This window comes from Sciurus carolinensis, chromosome 8 (assembly GCF_902686445.1).
Source record: "Sciurus carolinensis chromosome 8, mSciCar1.2, whole genome shotgun sequence".
NCBI classification, from domain to species: domain Eukaryota; kingdom Metazoa; phylum Chordata; class Mammalia; order Rodentia; family Sciuridae; genus Sciurus; species Sciurus carolinensis.
In genome coordinates, this window is record NC_062220.1 from 43,938,773 (window position 1) to 43,962,505 (window position 23,733).

The 23,733-nt window shown below is 43.2% G+C and overlaps 1 protein-coding gene across 11 annotated transcripts in view; it reads left to right on the forward strand.

The window, feature by feature from the left end:
- Ica1 (islet cell autoantigen 1) overlaps positions 1-22,937 on the forward strand; it is a 143,766-nt gene extending 120,829 nt beyond the window's left edge. For 6 of the 11 annotated variants that reach the window (XM_047560626.1, XM_047560629.1, XM_047560624.1 and 3 more), the window contains exons 11-15: positions 578-640; positions 731-772; positions 10,202-10,471; positions 20,451-20,540; positions 22,686-22,937. In XM_047560626.1, the coding sequence (XP_047416582.1) occupies positions 578-640; positions 731-772; positions 10,202-10,471; positions 20,451-20,540; positions 22,686-22,807 (587 nt within the window). In that variant the 3' untranslated portion in view covers positions 22,808-22,937. The remainder of the gene's footprint in view (positions 1-577; positions 641-730; positions 773-10,201; positions 10,472-20,450; positions 20,541-22,685) is intronic. The other 5 variants (XM_047560634.1, XM_047560635.1, XM_047560632.1 and 2 more) reach the window with 3 other exon arrangements.
- The last annotated feature ends 796 nt before the right edge of the window (positions 22,938-23,733 follow it).

Here is a 23,733-nt window from a genome sequence, read left to right on the forward strand (position 1 = left end):
TAGGTTATAGGGTTCACTCTTGCTGTTGTACATTTTATGGATATTAAAAATATAAAATGACATGTATCTACCATTACAGCATTATACAAAATATTGTCACTGCCCTAAAAAATCCTATGTTCCACCCATTCATCTCACCCTCTGCCAAGCTCTTGGCAACCTCTGACCTTTTTAGTGTCTCCATGTTTTGCCTTTTCCAAAATGTCATATTGTGGAATTGATACAGTGGGCAGCCTTTTTAAATGGGCTTCTTTCACTTAACTATCTTATCCAGGCCTATGTGACTAAAGTTCATAGCAACATCAAGTAACAGTCAGTTACTTAAGCCATACATTTGTCCATGGAAGGAGAATTGTCCTATCATTTGGGGGTTATCCACCAAACAAAGCAGAGCTTCAGGACTCATTGAAAGCCAATAGCTGGAGCAAAACATTAGCTGAGGACCCCTGCTTCTGCATGAGGGAGTCTGTGGGTGCGATTTCTTCCTGAAGCTGTGCATTTACCAACACTGCAGTAGTCTATGAATGTGCATACCATTCTGAGTTGGTGATGACCAATTGCATATGTTTGCTTACAGGTGAAGAAGGAAAAAGTATTTTATCTGCCTTAGACAAAAGCTCCACACATAATGCATGTTCAGGTAATCTAGATTAAGGAAAATGTAATCATTTTACTCAAACTTCTTACAAAACAAAACTAACTCATAATTTTTCTTTTTCCTCCTCTGAAGGACCTCTGGATGAATTGTTAGACATGAAACCTGAGGAAGGTGGTAAGATTTATGCTGTTCTTTGAGGCTGTGATTTGTTTAATTTTTAGTTCCTTTTTTACATGCAAGAAAATGTAATATTTATCTTTTTAATGCATTCCTAAGCAAAAATTTTTAGGTGAGAGTCTTTATAAATGACCTTAAATATGCCCAAGCACGTATTAGTTTGTGTGGATTGTCATTGTTACTATATTTAATTTCATAATATTTGAACTCCTAAAGCTAAAAGTTATGTCACACACAGTCAGAGAAAACAGTGGCTTTCAGAATAAGATAGATGTGGATATGAATCATGGTTTGACCATACATGGCCTGTGTGGCCTTAAATAATTTGCTTCATATTTAAGCTCTTTACTAAGCCTCAGCTGTTCTCATTTGTAAAATGAAACCAATAGCAACAACCTTGCTGGATTACTGTTAGGATTGGAGCTCAGGTATGTAAGGTAGTTCATGGTCTCTGACACGGGGCACTCTTAAAATGGTAACCAATAGAGATAGTGGGACCAGGGATTTTGTCCAGGGCTTTGCTTTGCTGTGCTTCCAATGAAACTTCCAAGGAACACATGAGCAAACTGAGTTTTAAGGCTGTTCTGTTTCACATGTGCACTCACGCTTGCATACACACACATATACAATTTATTGTTTAGAGCAGTTTTTGGTTCACAGTAAAATCATACACAAAGTACAGAGATTCCCCATATGTTCCTGCCCCCACATAAGCAGAGCCTCTCCCACTGTCAACTTCCTGCAGTCAACTTCCTGCACCAGAGTGTGTGTGTTATAATCAATGAGCCTACATTGACACATCATTATCACCAAAAGTCCAGAGGTTGCAGAGGGTTCATTCTTGCTATTATACATTTTATGGATATTAAAAATATAAGTGGACATATATCTACCATTACAATATTATATAAAATATTTTCACTGCCCTGAAAAATGTGGGGGAAGAATTTGCCTAAGTAAGTCCCACTCCCAGGTTTTCCAGCTTTAAAATCCCTTACTGTATAAACCCCCAGGAGAGAATCCAGAACTGTGGATTCTGATGCGACTCTCCAGTGTTCAGTGTCCACAAAATTGAGTGTGTTTAGTTTGATCATAGCCTTTGTTCTCCATTCTACCATGGGTTTCCTTTTAATGATTTACCCAGAGTCTAAAATACTCCTGAGATTCTGAGTCAAACATCAGAGCATCTTTGCCCTGGTGACTGGGACACAGTTTGCCCTGATCATGCAGGTTTCTAACAGGGTAAAAGTTGGCCAGAGTCATCCTGTGGGGCCTCAGCTAACCAGGGCAGATGACTCAACTCAGTCTGAGTTTGATGTGGATTTAATTCACAAAGTGTGAGAGGAAGAAAGTCTCCAGAAAACAGAGGATATTGATTAAAGATTTTTCAAAAGTGGAAAGTCACCATAACTTTGGCATCAAGTTTCCAGGGCTTGGGGTGCATAAACGAGAGCAGAAATCTGTTTTCTTATTGTCTTACTTAAGGCAACATATTGTGCAATATTTTATGAATGTCTATACATATTGTAATGAATTAATGAGTAAATAGTTAGTGCAGATTGTTATACATGCCTCCATTTTTATAAAATCTCCCCGCCGTGGCTTAAAAGTAGAATATTTTGGTGGAATAAAGTTTTCTTTTACAAGTTATTTTTTGGACAGGGATATATTTTAACCTTGCCAAAATGACATAAAAAGAATAGCAAGCCCTATATACCCACCACCCAGTTTCACTTAACAGATATATTTATAGTCACACATACACTCAGCTTGTTTTGATAGATTGACATTCCTCCTAATCTCAATATCTTTGTTTGTGTCATTTGTTCTTTGACTTTATTCTCACCCTATTTAATTTTATTATTTTAATAGATTAAAATTTTAATTGGTAGCATATTCATATTGTGACAAAAAAAACAAAATAATAATAAAAATAATATTAAAAACACTCACTCCCATTCCTCTTCCCCACTCCACCCCGATTCCAATACTCCCATCCCCTGGCATATCCTACCCGTGTTTTCTATACTCAGACACACTAATCATGACTCTATGTCCTTATGTTTCCCCTCTTCTTACAAAAATTGGTTCTTGGCTTTGGTTTGGGATTTTTTTTTTTTAACTTGATAGTAATTCTATAACCATAACCCACTCTCCAGCATTTCTTCATAGAATTAAATCAAAATGTTTCTGCCTTACTTTTGTAAGCCTCTCTGCGTGTGCCAAGAGAGATCACAGTAAGTTTGGTATCATCCTATTCAAAACAACCTCCAACATCTTTGGTTTACAGTTACCATGTTTGTTAGTTTTGTAGAACAGCAACTCATATCCTTTCGGGGGACAATCAGTTTAATTCTAAAGATGCAAATACAAACATGCTCTTCCCTTGTTCTCAAGGGAAGCTTGTTTCTCAGGCAGAAAAACTGATTTGCAAATCTTCTAAATTAAATGCAGCGTCACATAACTCCTCCTTCCTTTTCGTCACGCCGACCCTCAAGGCCCTTCTCTGGGCATGAGTGATACTTCGCCACTATTTGTCTCTTCTTGTTGCCAAACCATAGGGTGGCATCAACTTAAATATTAATGTGACCACTGGCATAAATATCTTCTCTCAGTGCCCAGAGAACTTGTGGTGGCCGAAGAGAAAAATACTCATTAATTTGTTGACTTCCACATGTGTGCCTTGTGGAACCCTGCCAGAAGACCTGAATCCTGAATTAAAATGCTGATTATAATATGCAAAACCTTAAATAGTCAAGAAATAAAAAGAGCTTAATCCAGGGCTGACTGGCAGTATAGGACTCGGGGCTATAAATCATAGCACCCTGCTGCTTGGGGGTCAATTCGCTCCCTGTAGTAATTCCGTCAGATGGAATGACTAGGCTGGGATACAGTGTTAACAAAAAGCAGATCACTCATGACAACAGCAATGACTCTCTAAGAGCCACTGCCCAGAAAATTACTCCGAATTAGTGTCCTAATGAAATTTGCTTTCTCCTACTAAATGGTAATGTAATGGGAAACCATTATTTGAACACAGTTCCTAAAATGTTTAAATGAAGAAGAAACTTAGTGACATTTTGAGATACTTGAAAGTGGTTCTGAAATCACCTTGTGAAATCAGCTCAATTCATGAATTATATAGAAGCATTGGTGTTCCTCAAAGTTAGACCAAGAAAAAGAACTAGCCTGTAATGAACAGAATATATTTTAAAAAAAGACAAGATTTGGATGAATTTAGCTCACCTAAACCTTACCATTTACCTTCCCTAAAAGATCCCTCTCTAGGAAGAAACTACCTAAGTCACTTAAAATATAATTTAATTGTCCATATTATAATAACATATCTGTTTTCTGTTACTTCCTTGGCTATTACTTCTGATTCTAAACTCTGGCAACATATCAGAATGACAGTTCATTCAGTACAACCAGAGATCTGGGTGAGAACCTTTGACCTGTAGCAATCGTACCTGTTCATCTCTCAGCACCTGGGTCACTTCAACTAAGTCACTTAGAACTGTCTTCTGCAGTCTTCATATAGTCAGACTAGGGACCTGATTGTTTCCTCACATGCAATAAAGCAAGTACTGAGCTACTAAGCTCTTTATCTTTTCTCCTACACTTGTCCTCCTTCTTGCCTCCCTCCCTCAGTATTCTGGGGTGTTCTTCTGGCTTTGTCCTCTCATGAAATAATGACATACTTTGGTTTGGGTTTCCTTTTTATTTTATTTTTTGAGGTGTTGGTGATGGAACCCAGGGCCTTGCACATACTAGGCAAGCACTCTATAACTAGACTATGTCCCCAGCTCAATAATGATAGACTTTTATGATCAAATACTGTTTTTATTTAATAACCAGGTAGTCAATAGTGTTATACATAAGTTTATCACTATATTCTATAAAGACTTACCCCAGCCCCGGATGTCATGTTGTTCAGTAAGACTGCCTGGTGGCTAAGATCTAAGACTGAAAATGGAGGAACAGGATTGGGGCTCATAACAAAAACTTTTTTACTGCCTATTCAGTTCTAGCACTATGGGATTTTTGTGTTCTGTTTTTTTAGAATTGGTAGGGGTGGTTGCCTCCCTCCCCACACCTGTTCTTATTGTAATGTTTTTCTTTAAAAAAACAGAAGTGAGTTTCTAGAAGCAGCATTCTAGAATTCCAAACAAGTACAATTTTTTTTTTTTTTTTTTTTTAACCAGAGCCTTGTGTAATAAGATTATTTTTCTGGTTAGACATTTTTGTAAGGTGGTTTCCTACCCATCTTCCCCTGATTCTCTTTTGGGTGATGTGAGGATGGTGTTGGTGTTTGGGGTTTTCATCAGCACGGCAAACATGTGGCCTTTAAGATTAGTCATCAGGTTGAGAGGGGGCAGGGAGAAACCCAGAGAAGTGAGTCTTCCTGTTTCACACACAGATGAAGGTAAAATAAGTGACATTTACCTGTTTGTTTTCCTATGCTCTCCTTTTCAGTCTGTGTAGCTGTGTTTCCATCTTCTGTCTTCCTAATTCATGCTGAGGTCATGAAACTCAGTATGACTTCAAAAATAACACCTGTACAAGCTGTCACCAGTTTCCCACACTCTGAACTTGAGAGCTTCCTCTGTATTTGAGTCCTCCAGAGATAGAGCTCATTGGTTCAGGACCAGTTCTCCTAGGGAATGCTTTCCCAGGGTGTGGGGCTCTTACTCCTGAACCAGGGCATGTGTGCCAGCCTGCCAAGTGGGTCTGCCATCACTGTCGTTCTGCCACAGTGCCCACATGGTACCTGCCAGCGGAGTCCGCTGCCCTTAGACATTCTCAGCACTTGATGAAATCTTCTTAATAGTGTCTATATGAGTTCCTACATGGGTTCTGAAATAAACGAAAGGTACCACAGGGAGAAAATAGAGCTGTAAGTCTGGGTCCACAGCTAGATTATTAGTAACAAATTACATGACCTTCAGCAGGGCACTAACCTGGGTATCTTTTTCGTTACTTGCAAAATAAGTTAGAGGAAATGGTCTCTAAGTTCCCTCTTGGTTGCAAGAGGAGAGAGAGAGAGAAGGTGAAGAGGAAGGGGAGGAGAAGGAGAAGGAAGGGGAGGGGGAGGAGAAGAAGAAGAAGAGGAAGGAGGAGTGGGGAAGGAGGAAGAAAGAAAATATGATTCTTAGTGGGAGAAAACAGCAGGTTCCCACACAGGAAAGCTGGAAAGTGCATTTGAGCAATGGCAAGCGTACTTTTGCCAAATCAGCTTCCCAGGAAAATGTTGTGTGTCTGAAAGACCTTTATCAGAGCTTGACTATAGAGATCCTGAATGCCAGTATTGGGAGTCAAAAGGAGCCATCGAAGGTTTTTGAGTGAGAGAGTAATCTTACAGTCATACTGAGCAAGGGCACACAGTAGAGGGCTGCCTCATGGTGCACCAGCAACCTTTCCAGTGGGTAAACCAGAGAATCCCCCCCAAATAGGAATTTGTGATCAGAGTTAAAGGAAGAACTTGGAATCGGAGCTAGAGATTTGGGGATTTTCAAAGATGAGTTTGGAACCATGAAAACAGATAAGATCTGTGACAGAATTATAGGGAAGGGAGGTGATGGTTTAGGATAGGAAGAGGCAGCAGAGTAGGTGTCAGGACCACCCATGAGAGCCACCTCATGGGGACTCCCAGGACATGACCACATTTCCAGAGCAAGGCAGCAATGCAAAATGCTAGAGGTCTAAGACCTGAAAAGGGGAGTTGTTAGATTGGCCCTTAGGATCCCACCTGTAACCTTCCAGTGAATCATTTCAGTGTAGCATAGGGGCAGGAATTTAATTGCCAGCAGCTGAAAAATTAAAAAAAAAAAAAAAAAAAAAAAAAACACAGAGACATAGAATAATTGACCATGGAAGGAAGAAAAAAAATGAGAACAGCAAGGGTCAAGGTGGCTGACTACAATATCAAGCAGAATATTGATTATCACCGGCCAGAGGAAAGAAGCGCTGGCGAATGAAAGGATAAAGCTGCTGGAGTGGAATATTGGTGGGAGCAGAGGACGCTTGCAGAAGGAGGGGGAGGGCATGGAGAGGGCTCATCTCAGAGGGCAGAGAGAATGCACAAAGGGTCACGGAGTTGGAGACAGAGAGGTGAACCTACCAGTGCGTCATGTCTGTCGGCTTTTATTTGTATAGTAATGTCTGCGGCTAGGTTATCAGATAGGAAGGCAAACATGGAGAGTGGGAGTCTGTGCAAGAGAGAAGGGGGCTTGGAGTGGCGTCTCTGGGGCTGGCACCTGAGCACTAGCACTGCACAACCTTTGCTCATCTTCAAGACAAAAGCAGGCTGAGGCACATTCCCTGCTCCTCTCCATGGGTGGAAGCTCTGACTGCCGGCGCGTGGCTCTTATCAGGGCTTCTCTCACAGAGCTTATCATATCTCCATGTGTGTCTTCATTTTCTCTCAGTTGCGTTGAATTATTTTCAAAGAAAATGATAGCATGATTTGGTTCTCAAGAGCCTACTGACTAATGTTGCTTCTCAAGTCTTGACTTGTCCAGTTACAGACCTAAACCTGTCCTTTTCTACTTGTAATTAAGTTTTTCTTACAAGTTATATGTAGCAATTTCAGGCTTCTTAATTATCAGTGCAATAATTGGGAGGTTTCCATGTTTTATGGTTCAAGTCAGTGCCAGTTGCATTGCTTTTAGCTAAGTAATAAGTTCTCTTAAAAGAGAAACCCTTCACTGTGCAGCCTGCTTTAACTATTAAACAGCCTGCTATATAACAGGCCAATTCCAGAACTGGCCATCAGTGGTGTCATCTTGGCAATGGGTCCTTTCCTCATTTCTGTGACTGAAATGTCTGTGTTGGATAGGACAGAGTATTAATCAGGCATCGTTTGGTTGCAAGGATAGAACCTCTTCTTGAAATAGGTTAGGTTTAGAATTTTTCTTTAAAAAAAGAGTATGTTAGTCTGTGTAACTGGGGACCCACAGTAGTAGATTGGCTTCAAGCAAGACTGGATCCAGGGCTTGGAGCTGTCAAGATTCTCTTCCCAACTCTTTAAGTTGCTTCCCTCTATGTATTGGCTTTACTATTATTATAAGCCTCAAGTCTGCATCTTTGGATTCTGGAATCCCAAAGCAAGAGAGACAAACCCTATCCAATTCCCATATGCCAAACTCAAGGAAGCCTCTGGCATGTGCCCTGAGTCAGTCACTGCAGGACTCTGGACTGCCTTGGCCACACATCTACCTGGGTGCAGGACAATGAAGCATTCTAAGAAATGTCTCACCAGGATCGCATGCCCAAGGCAGTCAAAAAGAGAAACTGAAGAGGGAAGAGATGCTAAGTTGGCAAAAACACTCAAGTCCACTCTAAACACTGCCACACAAAACCTAAACAATAAAAGTGAAAACAGCCCACACAGACTGTGGTGCATTTTGGAAGGCACAGAGTATTTTTCTGGTTGGTATATGAGCAGTGGTCTTTCCTGCTGGGCCTCTGGATTACAGCAGAGAAGCCTCTCTCGGGCTTGACCCAGCAAAGGGCTGAGTAAAATGACTGGAAGGCACACACTTCACTTCTGAGGCCCATTTAAAGTCATCTGTTCCTCTAGGGCCTGCACATTGACTTGAATTGGTTCCAATTAGATGAGTTTGGCTCAGTAATCATCAGGTTTCAGCCAGTTCAGAATGTAAACCATGAGAAATGTTTGGCCATTCCAGTCCCACCTGAAAGTAGGAAGTACAGAGACTTGAAAACTCGACATATATTAGAAGAGTGTTACTGGGAGACATTGAAAGACAGGATGCCTGCGTTGATGGATGGGCCTGATAGGGTGGGTCACTGTCCCTCAGCTCCTGCCTCCCTCACCCGACCAGCCCTGGCTGGTTCCTGTGTGCCCCCATTCTTACAGAACAGTCTGTTTAAGATGCCATTTCCACATCTTCCCACCCACCACACCTACAGGCTATGTCTTGGTGAAAATTTCTTTGATAATACAAACAATAAAAATGCTTAAATTAGACAGATGTCTGATTAAAGTGATGTTTTGCCACTATTTTAAAACCACAGTGATATGAGTGACTAGACTTCTCCCCTCCCTGATTTATAGCCAGTCTGCTCAGCACATCAAAAATCCCCTTAATCTTTAGATCTTTATGTAAAGTGTGGGTGAAAATAGATCCAGTAAAGCCTACACAGGGAAGCTTCAAAAAAAAAAAAAAGAAAAAAAGAAAGAAAGAAAAAAGAAAAGAAAAACCTTCACTTACTAATTATCTCATATATATTTGAGGAAAACTTGATAATCTCATTTTATATGACTGCATCAGAATTCTATCATAGCTCAGAAACAATGTCATGATTTTTTTTCCTTCATTTTATGACTTACAACCAAAAGGTTTGCAGTTTCCAGGTGGCAATTAGATACCACAACACAGCCACAGTTAATAAAACTGTCAGTCTACAAAATATGTAGAAAACTCAATGAGAGGGTTGCTATAGGATTTTTGATAATAATGCCCCCGTTCTACGTGTATTGACTACTGTTTGCCAGTGTTTACCTGTGAACACTCTCTTCCTTCCACACAGGCAATGAGTTGTAAGGGGTATTCTTTCACTCACACTGACCACACTCTGAAGTGGGTGTCAATAATACCATATCTCTTTAGAGATAAAGAGACAAAGGTTCAGATGGGTTACGGGTCTTGCTAAGTCACACAGCAAGAAAGGTGAGAGCTGCGCTCCTCTCAGATGTGGTGTTCATTTCCGTCCTCCAGAACTGTGTCCCTGGTCATAAATCCTGCCTCTAGGTCAGTCTTTCATTTGCCCTCTTTGTTTCTCTCTCACTGTGACCTTCAGACTAATCAGACGCACTCTTCCTTTGCTTCCAGCAGTTGTGCTTCAGCAAAGGAGCAAAGATGCTTTCCTTGGGCCTCGTGGGGCTTTCCGACACTCTCCCCTGGGCCAGGGTGTGGTGAAATTCTCTCCCCGGCTTGGGTGGCATGACAGGCTGCCACATGGTGTGTTGGCTGCTCCAGCCCAGGCAGTGTGCATTGAGGGCTCGTGTGGGAAGAGTCAGGAAGCTTCACAAACCAGGAGCCAGGATCTCCAGCAGGCTTTCAGTCCTGGCTATGTTTCAGATCTGAGAGATGTTTTGGTAAATCTGCTTTTATGTTACAAAAAAAAACAAAATCCTGGCGTTTTCCTGGGAAAATATTTCAATGCAATTCTATTGACACTCAGAACCTGGGCTTGCTCAGGAGGAAGGAATATAAGGGAACATGGAATTTGAAATTTAATTCTGCAGTGTGTTAAGAAAGGTTATAATGGAATAAATTCATATTTTGATTCACTTTTTCTTAAATCTAGCCATCACCTAATCTGTCCCAATCCAGTCCCTGTAACAGTTATTGCTGAGGCTGATCCCTGGGAAGTCATGTGTTTTGTGCTCTACTCCAGCTTGCCTGGGCCCCATGGCAGGGACCCCAGAACCTGAAAGTGCCGATAAGGATGACTTGCTGCTGCTGAGCGAGATCTTCAACGCTTCCTCCCTGGAAGAAGGAGAGTTCAGCCAAGAGTGGGCTGCCGTGTTTGGAGACAGTAGGCTGAAGGACCCAACACCATCAGGGTCCCTAGGAGAGCCGGATTCCAAGCCCCAGACAGGTTCTGGATTCCTTCCTTCGCAGCTTTTAGACCAAAACATGAAAGACTTACAGGCCTCACTACAAGGTATGTATTATTATAATTGAAAATAGTTTTTTGCTTGCTCATTCTTTGCTTTCTTCTTTTAATCCAAAGGCATATTCATTCTTTCTTTGAATTTCTGTGTGGGTATAGTTTCTGTATTTTTATTTTATATCCAGTGTCTTTTCTTTGTTTTGTTTGTTTTCAAATTTTATATCTAGTGACATTATGAAGTCCCTAAATTACATTCCAACCTTAAGATCTGTTACAAGGTTTAAGAGTTATTTCTGCTCATAATTTTCTCCTATGTTAACATGTCTTATTAGGAAAATATTAGAGGACGGTTCTCAATCCTCTTGTCGTACTTTGATTTAAGTTTTTTTTCATGGCACGTACGTGAGGACTAAATTGCCTTCGTGGTTTTGGGCCTGTTGGCTTAGCCACCTCTGCCTGGTCACCAGCCAGCCTGAGTTCAATGTGTATCCATGAGGCAGATGTGTTAGTCAACTAACCTTTTTGTGACCAAAATACCTGACACGAACAACTTAAAGGAATTAAGATTTATTTTGGCTCATAGTCTGAGCCCATGGTTGACTGGTTCCTTTGCTTTGGGCCTGAAGCAAGGCAAAGCACCATGGTGGAAGGGTGTAGCAGAGCAAAGAGTGAGAAGAAGGGGCTGGGGGAAAAGATGAGTCCCCAAGGGCAAGCCCCCAAGGACCCACTCTTTCCATTGGGACCCACCGCTTACAGCCCCCAATAAGGACTTCAAATTATTAATCCACTGATGAGATCAAAGTCCCCAGGTTCATTCACTCCCCAGGAGCCTCTCCTCTAAACACTGCTGCATTGCGGACTGAACCTTCAACATGTGAACCTTTGGGGACCTTCCAGATCCAAACCGTAACAGCAGAATTCCCCACCACCCCATAAACATGCCCTCTTTCAGGAGTGCCAATTGACATTACACTGGACCTTTTAACATCATGTCATCTCAGTTTTGTCTTATGCTGGCTCTTGCTCTCTTATCCATCCTGAGCCTCCCCTACTCCTCAGTATTCCTTCAGCCCAGCTGCTCCTGTTCTGCCTGAAATACTTGGACAATGAATTCCCACCCACAGCTTCAGCAAAAATAGAGTTCCCACACTGATCAAAAGTGGTCTGAAACACTGGAAGGGTTCAAGGTATGTGGAGGCTCCCTGGCTGGCTGAGAATTGCTGGCATGTCCCCACAGTGATTTAAAGTACAAACAGGAAAACTCTGGTTGAAATCTACAGCTTTGCATTTCTACACAGACCTCAAAAAGGAAACCATTTTCAATCCTTTTTCCTCCTTTTATATGACATTGATTATGAGACAAGAATTATCATTAAGAAATTCTCAAGTCATTTTGGTTTTTCTACAAATTTAGACTATCTCATTAATAAACATGTTTATCTGGCGCTTAAAGCTGAGAACAAACAGCAGAGCTAGAATGATTAAGTAATTATGGGCTATTAAAATCTCAGGTCTTTGGAGATGAGATCATGGATTCTGAAGTTGGTGGGCAAGACCAAAAATTGAAAAAGGAAAGAAAGGGCTTCCCTCTTTTTTTATGAAACACCTGATTTCTTTTCTCTTCACTTGGGGGCCCTGTTTTGTAGCCCACTCGTTGATGAATGATAACGGGGGTCGAGATCGCAGGCATAAATGAAATCCAAAAGTGCTTTTCCACCTGAGTTTCACCCTGGGGTTTCACCATCTCTTACCAGAGCTCCAGAAAGCAAGCTGCCAACTGACTGGGTTTCACCCCCACCCACCTGTGGCAGAAGCGCTAACAGGCGTGGGAGAGTCGGAAGGCCAGAGCCCGGGATCCTCAGCCCATATCTTTGGGGTGCTGGAAATTCTCCTGCTGTGTCGCAGAGTGAACCTCACTTAGGCCCCCAGTTTTGGAGATTCAAAGGCCCTACTGCAGAAGGGAGCGGTGGTGGATGAGTGTCAAGTGCTGCAGGCCGCGCACCCTCTTCCCGAGAAGGCACAGAGAGGAGAGCTCAGCTCAGGGCCTGCCGGGGAGCTAAGACAGAGGCAGTGACCATGAGGCTTTGCACCTCCACCTGGCCACATGTCCAGAGAAGAGGCCCCAAACTGCATGTAGGGGAGGAGAGGGAGGTGCTCTGACTGCAAGAGAAAAATGCAAGCTCTGCTGTGGAAAGAGAAAGAAAGCCATGTGTTTCTCCAACAAAGCCTCTTTGTGGTGCCTATCCTACCAGCATCTTAGCAAGTGGCTTATTCATTAACAAATACTTATTGGGTCCCTCGGTGTGCTGGACACTGGGGACTAATCTGAGAACAAAACGAACAAAGTTCTCTGCCTTCCTGGAATTCGTGGTCTGATGAGGAAGAAAACAGTAAACAATACACATAATAAATAAACAAATCACATAGTTGGTTAAGAAGTGACCAATGTCGGGGAAAAACGGAGAAAGTAGAGCTAGGGACAGTGGGTGCTGGGGATGGCAGGTAGGTCTCACAGAACTACACAGGGTTCTTGCTGGAAAGATGAGATCCAGAAAAAGACTTGCGGGGAGTGAGAATTAGCCACATGGACAACCAGGCAGAGGGGACAACCAGTACTCATGCCCTAAGATGAGGACATGCTGCATGATCAAGGTGCAGGAAGAACACTGGTTGAAGTCTACTGAGTAAGTGGGGAGGCGCTCGGAGGAATCAGGGGCTAGGCCAGGAAAGCTGAGCTGTGGTGGGTCTTGTAGCTATTGGTAAATCTTGGACCTCCTATAAGTCCAAGTGAAATTGGGAACAATCACACTATCTTCAGCCAAGAAGTGAAGGGATTTTGTTTACTATTTAAAATGATAATTTTAATTGCTGGAAGTTTCCTTTTCTCAGTTCCATCAAAGTCAGTGTTAAAGGAATTATCCTGTAATTATTGAGTGATCCTGTTTCCCGTGCATACAAACATCTTCCAATTGAATGCCTATAGGACTCAAAATGACAGGAGAAAATGCCATAGCTAAGTGGTTGAAAGCACCTCCTTCAGTTTCCACCACCCATCTAGATTCCTGCAGGTACAGTCTGGATTCTACCCTGACTCTGCCCTGATGCAGGAACCTTTAAAACTTGTGCAGTAGAAATAAAGAACAGGCTCCCTGCTTCAGTGCCATCAGATTATAACCACCTTCTGTGCTGTTAGGACTCCTCCCACCCCCAAAGGAGGAAAGACGAATGCTGCCCTAAGATTTTTCTTCACTATGTCCATGGTTCAAAAATGCATCTACATGAATACAGTCATGTGGCCACCTTATTTTGACACTGCTTCCCCCGATTAACCAGATATGTCAAAAACCAAAGTCAACAAACCACTGAAATGATTCAATGGTCAAACTGAGCACTGAGTAGAGGCTGGTTGACATATCAGAGTGTAACCAAGAGTATGGCAGAGAGTTCAGAGGCCACTTTTATCCTGCACGGCCCCTCCCCTACAGCACCAATCAGGCCCCTCCTGCTCTCTGAGTCCCTCCCTTCTCATCTGTAAAAGGGAGGTATCTGACTCAGCTGGTCATCCCTGTAACGTCTTCCTATCCGTGGGTTAACCCCGCATCAGAGGTGCTGAGGACTATCAGCATGCGATTCTGTGACGTTAGCCAGCTCTCAAGATGGCACACGCCAGGGCCAAGAACTTTCCCATGTGCTTTTTACATGTGTCAATTTATTTAATGCCACCATGCCCTTCCCAAGTGGGTGTTATCATCTCAGCATGTTAATCAGGGACATTGAGAAAACAAGTAGCTAAGTCATTGGCCCAAGGTCATGTACCTGGTAGGGGCAACTGGACTTCAAACCAGGGCTTGTGATTCAGGAACCCATCCATGCTTTCACCAGTCCCTCTGATGCCAGCTGTGTCTCCCCCGCTGGGTCCCTCAGGCATCTCCTTAGATGCTCCCAGAGGAGCTGGACTTGTAAAGAAAAGCCTGACTGTGGGCCTCCTGGTTGCACAGGGAATGGGAACTCCCAGGTAGCCAAAAAGGGACATGGGTGTAGAGAGGCCGGATCCCTGTCCACACAAAAGTTGAACGATGTTCTCAAATAGCACACTTGAATTTGGAAGTGTTCAGGGCTGGTACACACTTGTGCACAGCCTCACCATCGTCCTAGCTTTCCCAGGGGGCTGGAGCCACACGGGCTCAGGGGTCCGAGGTCTGAGGTGGAGGGCTCCTGCGCCTCCGTGGCTTCCCAGCCCCTGCCACAGTCTGCGTTCCCCTCTCCCTCTTCCTCCTCCTCCTCTCCTCCTCAGACTTTCATCCCGACCCCGCCCCCCCAGCCTCCTCTGTCTGCTGTCCCCTCTTCTTTGACCTCTTCCCTCATTCTGTTCCCCCAGCCTTCTGGGAGGATGCACAGGAAAAGGGATTTAGGAGAACAATTACTCCTTCCTTCCCTCCTACTTCAAGCTCTAGAAGTCCAAAACAAAGGAACACATGTCAGATCAAGTTGTGCTGAAAATTTGAAGAAGTTAATTTTAGCTGAAATTCCTAGGAGTTTCTGAAGTTTTCAGCATGCTAGGGGCTGTGGTTTCTTGTATCACGCAGTGATGAGAAAATTGTGCCTTTCTGGAGCCTCTTAACGTGAGTAGGAGGAGAGCCAGCCCAGGCAGACTAGGCAAGGTAGGGAGATCTCATATTCGACCTTCTTGATTCTCCACCAGTATTCAAAATTTAATTTAGAAGTAGACACTGATACTGGAAAGATTACCAGCTGCTCAAAATAAATGCACCAGGAAATCTCTCAGTTTAGGATTCTGCAAACCAAAGCTAAGAATCTTGTCCCAAATTCTCAAAAACTGAGTCCTGTGTTCGTTCAGGATACTGATTTCCTAATTCTCAGATGCTGTTGCCCTCTGGGTGGATATCCATTTAAGGCTAGTGAAACATCAAGCTTTGGGTTATCTCAAATAAATCTCCTCTGTCAAAGCTCATCTCCCGATACTCTTGGCTTAGCCTGACACTAGATAACTGACATTTCCAATACTTAAAGGGAATAATGCAAAAGAAAAGACCTTGAGCTTATTTTCTGGCACAAACCAATGGAGTTCTTAGCTTCATCAAAGCACCAGCATTGTCTAAGCCCACTGAGGAGTTTCTGTAAAGCAGGTTTTTGAGACCTACGGGCTTCAAGTGCCTCTCCCTACAAGGAACCTTGACTATCTTCTCTTATAGATGAGGGAACAGAGGAACCTCAGAAAGATCTTGAGATTTGGCAAGTTTCTGTGGCTTTTCTACCACTTGAAGTAAGGTCTAGATTCCTCAACTTGGTTTACAAGGTCCTTCAGGACCTGATCCCAGTTTCACAGCTGCCGACACCACCCACGCCTTTACTTACCCTGACTTAATGACATTGTGCTGCTGGAGAGCTGAGTATTCTGTCTACACATTGGACTCCAGCCATATGGAGCTTCCATGTGCCCTGCTTTCTCCACCCACAGGGCCTTGGCATGTGCTGTCCTGGTGTACACCCCCCACCTACACATGCACCATGCTTTACCCAGTCGGCTCCTCCAGCCTTCTGGGTCAACAGTATCATTTCATCCAGGGAGCCGTCCTCGACCCCTCTGCACCCCAGCAGTCAGGGCTAGGTGTGTCTGCTCCCCACTCCCATGATGCCCCACACTTCATCATCGCACTTACCTCACCTTATTAGAAAACCGAGCTCATTTCTTGTCTCTTACTCTGGGTTGTCATAGGAACAAGGTCCATATTTGTGTTGCTCACTGTATTTCCAGAACACAGCTCAGTGCCTGGAATTAAGTAGATGTTCAAGAAGTGTGGTTGGATGGGTAGACGGATGGATGGGTGGGTAGCAGGCAAGAAAGGAGAGAGAGGCTAGATCAGAAGAAAACAAGCCTAAGAGGTGAACCCCTGAGACTGGTGCTCTCAGGGGTTATCCCAATGTCTTCTGTGTTACACCAAAACTCAGTTTCCGCTTAGATTTATTGAGGTCCTGTTCTCTAGCCTCTCTACTACCTGGTCTCCTCCACAAATCCCAATTTATTCAGGCAGTCAGCTAATAAGGCAGAATTTTTATTCACCCCTCACAGGTATGGACACTGAGGCTTCAAGGGGAAATGTGGAGAGTAGGTGGTGTCTGACCACTGTTGCTCTTCACAACCAACCCCTCCCCAGAGCTCCCCAGGCTGTGATTAGCTCCCCAGGCTCTCTCCACTGGTGAATTACGTCCACAGCAAAGCACTTCTCTGGGTGGTGTGATTTGGCTTCTCTTGCTGTTCTCACTGGCCAGTGTTACTTCTGGCCGATTTATATTTTCCCTTATGTAAGTAAAGGGGGCAGGGTTGCTCTAATAAAATTTTATATGCATTTTCTGCAACCGGGTAGCATGTCTGACATCTCAAAGGAACTGAGAGCTGGGATGGTCCTTTTGTTCACACAGCTCACTGTGCCCTCCTGCCCCCATCCTTCACTACTCCTCCTGTCACAATTGCTCCAAGGTGGGAAGACATCTCTCTAGCCACACCTTCATGTTAAAAACACCTCAGCCAACTAACACCAACTAGAGAACAGTTGATGGCAATTACTAGAATATTAGCAACACTAAGCTCTCTTTAAATAGCATTTTTTTTTTTTTTTTCTGACAGAAGCCAAGACATTTGAAATCTGGCATGGCATTCCGTCCCTAATTACCCACATTGCACCCTTCCCCTAAATAATTTCCAAAGTGATATGAGTGCGGGTGACATTGCAGCTGAGCTTTGTGTTTGTTTTCTTTTTTATTTAATAGCTGGTGTCACAGCCATGCTGTTTTATCCCTTCATTCACGGTATAGTCAGACTGTTAGATGGATGCTTAATAACTGTTCCAAGGAGGGACTGTGACTTGGCACAAGAGGCTGTTGTCTCTGCTTCACACCATGGTGTCTGCAAAAAAGCTGAGGTAAACAGTCCCCAGACGTCTTCAGGCTCACCCTCCTTCATGTCCCCGATTGTGGAGAAGCGCCCCCCAAACTATGGATTCTAGATGCTGCTTGTGGGGTTCATGAACGTTTAGGTGGGCAGTGTTCAGAAATCTGTTGTTACAAAGGAACTCAATTGGAAGACATCTGTGGACGGGGGTGTAGCGCGATAGTAGAGCACTTGCCCAGCATGCACGCGGCCCCAGGTTCCAGCTCCTGCACTGCACACAACAGCAGTAACAAAATTGTTTTATAAAGAAAGCATTCTTTAAATGATATGTTTGAAAATATGGTTTACACTTCTGGCACTTCTAAAATATGATATACAGATTTTGCTTATTTATAATTTTTCAGGTACATGCACATTACATAAAGGAGGGTGGAGTTCTATTTTTGTATGTAGATTGCTTTCTGTCTCCTTTGAGGGATGTGTTTTATTTCATACTCTGAAAACTACAGTGCTCTGAATCTGCATCTCTTTTCCAGTGTTCTCTGGAGCCGTTTTTGAAAATGAGTGTTGTGCACTTTTTGGAAAAGGGATGGATGCATTTTCCTGATGCACTCCCATTATATGGAATGGCATGTGGAGATCAGGGAGGCCTGCGTCCTGCACCCCTCACCTGGCCTTAACCACTAAGTCTTCTCTCCAGAAGTGTGCCTTCAAAAACTCAGAGAGGACAACACAATTTGAGAAATTAAAGGAAGGTGGAATCCTGAAGTGAGCCCTCTGCTTTCCAGGAGGGCCTCTCTCCTCATCCTGGCTCTGGCCTCAGAGACCTGCTAGAGTCCTCAGGGAGCCTCTGCTCCCTCTGAGGCAGTGCTTCCTAAACTCCACTCACATAACAGTACTGTTGTTTCAAACAGGTTCCTGGGCTCCATCCCAAGGATTCTGATCCTGTAGGTCAGCATTGTCCCTTGAACTTGTGTTTCTAACCAACTCATTGGTGATGCTCATAATGCTGGTGAGGGCTCCACACTTAAGAATGAGGCCAGGCTGCAGGGGTTAGTGGACAGGCAGCAGGGGCTCTGTAGAGCACAGGGGGTCTTGACTGCACTTGGTTTGGAGCAGGATTGCAGGGGAAGGGGCGTTGCCAGATTAGATTAGACCCCTCTCAGCTTTCCCTGTGACTGGCGTTATTTGGCACACACTGGAACCACAGCCTTCACTTTCCACATTCACCACTTTTATGTGATTTGGGTCTAGAAGGAAAATGGTTGTGGGCCAATTTTCTAGGAACAGGAGGTTATGTTATTCCTGGATCACACCAAATACTGGTCATTTTTTTTAAAAATTGCTTTATTAGAGTATAATTTATGTGCTGCAGAAACCACCCATTATAAGAGAACAGTTCAAGGATTTCTCATAAATGTACATTGTACAACTGTCACCATAGCTAGGCTTAGAACCTTTCCATCATCCCAGAGGCTCCCTGAACATCCATGGCTTTGGGTTGTTTACGAATTGTATTAACAGTATGTTCAAGTCCTGAACTGAAGAGTCAGTGAAGAGCAATGACTTTTAGAACCCTTTATATTTTTTCATTGTTTTAGACCAAGTAAACAAGTCATAGTCTGTGTGTTTCATTACTCATGGGTTAGTCTTCATAAATGAGCTTGTGTGACGGGGAGTTAGTAGTCCAGCACCTATTGGGTTCATATCTTAAAATACTTCAGAAGTGGACTCCTCACACTTTAAGAGTACTTTAATAGTTCATCCCAATTCAACAGTCATACATTTGACTCCCGTCCAGCCCCAAGCAGTTGCTGAAGAATATAAATAAATAATATATGGACCCTGGCTTTGAGGCACCTGTAGATTGAGGAACTGAGACAAAAATATAAACTAATAAATGTAGTATGACTCTATGATTAAGTCTTCTGTAAAGGATGAATCTTAGAATGATGGGGTAAACAAATGGCATGAAATCCTGAAATCTTTGTGGTGTATACTGTGTGGCATTCTTACTCTGGAAGCTAACTTCTCTGCCCCTTCTGAATTCTTCCACCCAAACACATTCTCTCTTGAGGGCCAAGACAAAATCTTTCTTTTCTTTAAAAAAAATACTGTGAACAAAAGCATCATGATAAATGGACAGTTTTAAGCATAATGGTCCCAACAGTGATGTATCGTCTGATGGTCTACACTTTATAGTGAGAATCCACGGATTTAATCAGCAAATGTCTACCTGTGCTGTGTAAAATATTTTGAATCACACTGAAGAAAACTTTCTTGTCTCACTCAAAGGACAGAACTTAAGACACAAAGAATTAAAGCAGAGGTACAAAGAAGTATATGGTAAAGTTCTAATTAAACATGAGACCTACAGAAACATCCAGGATAGACAGTAAATGACGTGAGGTATTAGACTTGCATCTCTAAACAAGAGTATTGAATGCCTCTTAATCACTCGTGGGTAGGCTTGGTGCAAGAGCCAGACAGTGTGTTGCGTCACACAAGCTAAATGCCATTTTTAGGGTACAGTGTAAAGTTATGAAGAGGACTTTCTTTCCCCTCATACATTTGGGTTGCCATTTATTTGTCAATATTAATTAAACCTCCCAATTTAACTTAGCTGTGTAGAAAATAAATGAACCGGACCAGATTGGAAGTAGAGATGTTAAGTCTGCTAGCGCTACTGTCACATTTAATGGTGTTCTCTTTGAAGCTTTTCCCATTTTTGACAGAAAAGCAAGGCCCTTGCTTTCTTTGGAACACTATTGATGATCTTTGGTATGATCATGAAAGGAACATATTTAGGAGAAAAAAATGATCATAAAGCTAAAAAAGCAAAAATGCTTAAACTTTATTCTTGTGTGCTTTTCAAAATCCGATCCTTTCCTCAGCTTTCCATATTTTTGAATTGGGCTTTCCATATTCTTGAATTGGGTATTCAGGAGACCTCTTGTCCCCTGAAACATATTCCAGTACAAGGAACATGGGTCTTGTCATAGCATCCTCTGTCCTCTCTTTTGGGGCCACCATGGTTGAGAACCATGTATGTGCCCAGCAGCTGGTGGGTCAGTGTGACTGCTCTTGTTAGATCTAATGTCCTCTGGTTTTGAATATTAGGCTGGTCAGAGAGCAATGTCAAACCTCCTCCTACTCCATGGTCAGCACCAAAGACATGCAGTTCAAATGACAACAGCCCTGCACTGAAAGGTAATATGGTGTTGTGTCCCCCGATGTGACAGTTGCCTTCTTTTCCAGCAGCCTGATACTATTTTCTGTTTCTTTACTAATTTCTATTTGAGCAGCTAGGGCTCAAAGCAGGACTATGGGATAGAGAGTTTTAGACAATCCTACAAATTAAAGTCAGAATATTTTCCTGGCATACGGTCCTAGTTCATAATTCCCTTTGTCAAATTGTATCTGCTGAGAATGGATCAAGTCTGTCTCCATGTGACTGGTGCTCCCCAAGATTGACTGGAAATATCAAGGTGGGAAGAGCCACTGAGGTTTGCTATCATTAGCTAAAAGCACCATTGCCACCACCAAATAAGGCATCTAATTCATGCTCCTCAAAAAGGGTGAGGTTTCTTAGTTGTCAAAAGAGGTTCTTTCAAGCTCATGAGATCTGTGCTTTTTAGGGACAACCCCCTCCACCCCACAGCAAAAGAACATCTGCTTAACAGAAGATCTTGTGTATCTTCAGCTCCATCTCTGTTCCTTTGGTAATCACCCACTTTCTCTTTGACCACAGGAAGTCAAATGAAATGTCTAGTCCATCATCATCAAAAAGGGTTCCTAAGATGTTCTTTTAAGTGTTGTACAAATAAGTCAACCTGGTTTTGCCCTCAGTAGTGGGGGTCTGGGCAATGTAAAGGTCCCACAGGTGAGGACCATGATCACTTTCTGAGGATCTCTAAGACCTTTCTCAGAGATTAGGAGGAAGGGGAAGTTAGCATGCAGCATATTTCCACTGGAGATGTCTTTAAGATATCTTGACAGTCTATCAAGAACGAGACTAGGCCACCTAAATCAGTCTTGCCCCATACAGTATCCTTGCATGACCTCCTACACGAAGATAAAACTCCCGTTTTAAAAAGAAGTTCCCTTATCCCCCTGCCCCTCAACCAAACTATGCTGAACTTTCTCAAGTCCCAGCTTATCATAGCAAAATAAACTAGGTATTTATTTGATTAAAGTTATATGTAGGAATAACTTGCATATTACAGCTATTCGTGTTAGCAGTTTTCTTTCTATAATAAATACTTTGATTATGTCACTAGAAAGTTATATAATTCCAAGAGATTATGAAGGGAAAAAGGGTGAAGGAATTGAAGTCTCCAGTGATCAGTCAGTTCACTATCTTAGCATTTCAGTGTCATTTTAATGAAAGGACCAAAGCCCCTGTTATGTGGATATAATCTGAACACTTTCCTCCCTTCACCACTTTTAGCTACTTGTCCTACCAACATTTCTTGAGACTCTTTCCAGCCAGATGGCAAGCACATTCCTAGCTGCTCTCGGCTAGAAGGACGCCCTATCAGAGGATGCTTTCTTTCTTTTTTAGCCTCTGACACTCCCACCTGTCAGAGAAGAAAAGCATGGGTCATCCAAGCCAGTGAACTTCGATTCTCACGTGGAATGATTTATATAAAAAAGAGTCACAACTTATTTAGAAATCACTTGCATAAGGCCCTCTTTTGAAAATGTTCTCATCTGGAAAATAAATTGACTGTATGATCATGGTATTCAGGAAGTTAGATGTTTCAGTGAAAGAACAATAGAAGGGAATGCTCCAGTGATATTGGAGATGAGGGGATTTGGAGCTCACTGGGGAAAGAAAGGCACATCAAGAGTCTCCTTCCTTTGTGAGAGAGGGTGAGAAGAAGGTAGTGACCCTGATAGAAGAAGAGAAGTCAGCCCTGGGCACAGTCCGCTGTGGGCCTGTGGCTTTGAGAGAGGCCATCATCTCTCCCCTGACCCAGTAGACTTGAAAGAAGGGATTCCTCCAGCACACAGTCATTCAGTCTGACATCCAAAATAACTCTATTTCCTAGTTGTGGTAAAGCAAGAGGGTTCTGAAGTTTTGAGCAGCTAACTCCGTGGGCTGTGGTCATTAGCTGGGGTTGGAGTGCAGGTGGAGTTAGTTAACACAGCTCCTTTTTTCACTGATCTTCAGGCCGTGGCTTAGGAAAGTTAACCAACCAGCCAACCAGGGACGTGCTATTTCCTAGCTCATTAGAGATAGGGTAATGGGATTTGTCCCTTTTCAAGATGGTGCTGGACCACCTGCCGCCAGCATGGTGGAGGTGGACATTCTAAAGGTGAGTTTATTGATGTTTCTTCTTCTCTCCTCAGAGCCTGCCAAGGCTGCCTCGGACCTGACTGCCTGGTTCAGCCTCTTTGCTGACCTCGATCCCTTATCAAATCCTGATGCTGTTGGGAAAACCGATAAAGAACATGAGTTGCTCAATGCATGAGTCTGCAGCCTCTGAGAGGGAGCTCTCCTGCCGCTCCACAGCACCTCACCTGGGGCTAGCAGAAGTATCACGCGATCAGTATGCTGTTTTCATATTTACGTGCCATTTTAATAAAACAAAAGGGTCAAGGGCCCTGTTTATATTGGTATAATTATTTACTCTGATTTGGTATAGAGGGTTTTAGCGTATTCTGTATGTGGCCCTAAATAGGACAGGAGTGTCTAGGAGCGGTATCCAGGCCACTATTCTCCTGCCACCGTCCCATCATGGCTACTGTGGTGTCACTGGGCTACTGTGAGATCTAAGTTCATATCATAAGCCTACTTTGTAATAGGTTTAACTATCATGTCCCACAGTCCTCAGCGGCAGCAGGAGGCTAACAAAGCTTAATGCCTCCTCCTGTACCCCTACCTCTGTCTCCCTCAGAGGGGATCTTCTTCCTGCCAAACCACCTTCCAGTGAGCCCTGGATGAAGCTCCAGCCAACCAAAGACACTGTCCCCACAGCACTTGCCTGGTGGGCCACATGATCTCACACTGGCAGAGGAGATGGGTGTCTCCGCTGCACAGACCTTTCTATGGAAAGCAGCCATATTTGCAAACATCAGTGTCTTCTTTTGTCCTCTTCATGGCTGGAATTTAAAAGCATGTATTTCTAGAGGCTCTTGTGACTTTTTTTTAATTAAACAGAAAAAACATTTGACATGCAAAATCATGGAGTCTGTTGTGGGGAGTCAGGGTTGTGCTGAGGGAGGCAGCATGGGTTGGGGATTGGAGTGGGACAGAAGAGGAAGATGGGTCTCATTTGTAGGCTTGGAGCTATCAATTTGACTCAATACATCTCTCTCACAGATAAGGCAGCCCAGCTGGCAGCCATGGTACTTTGGGGGGACCCAGGCAGGGATGGGAGCAACAGTTTTGTGTGTG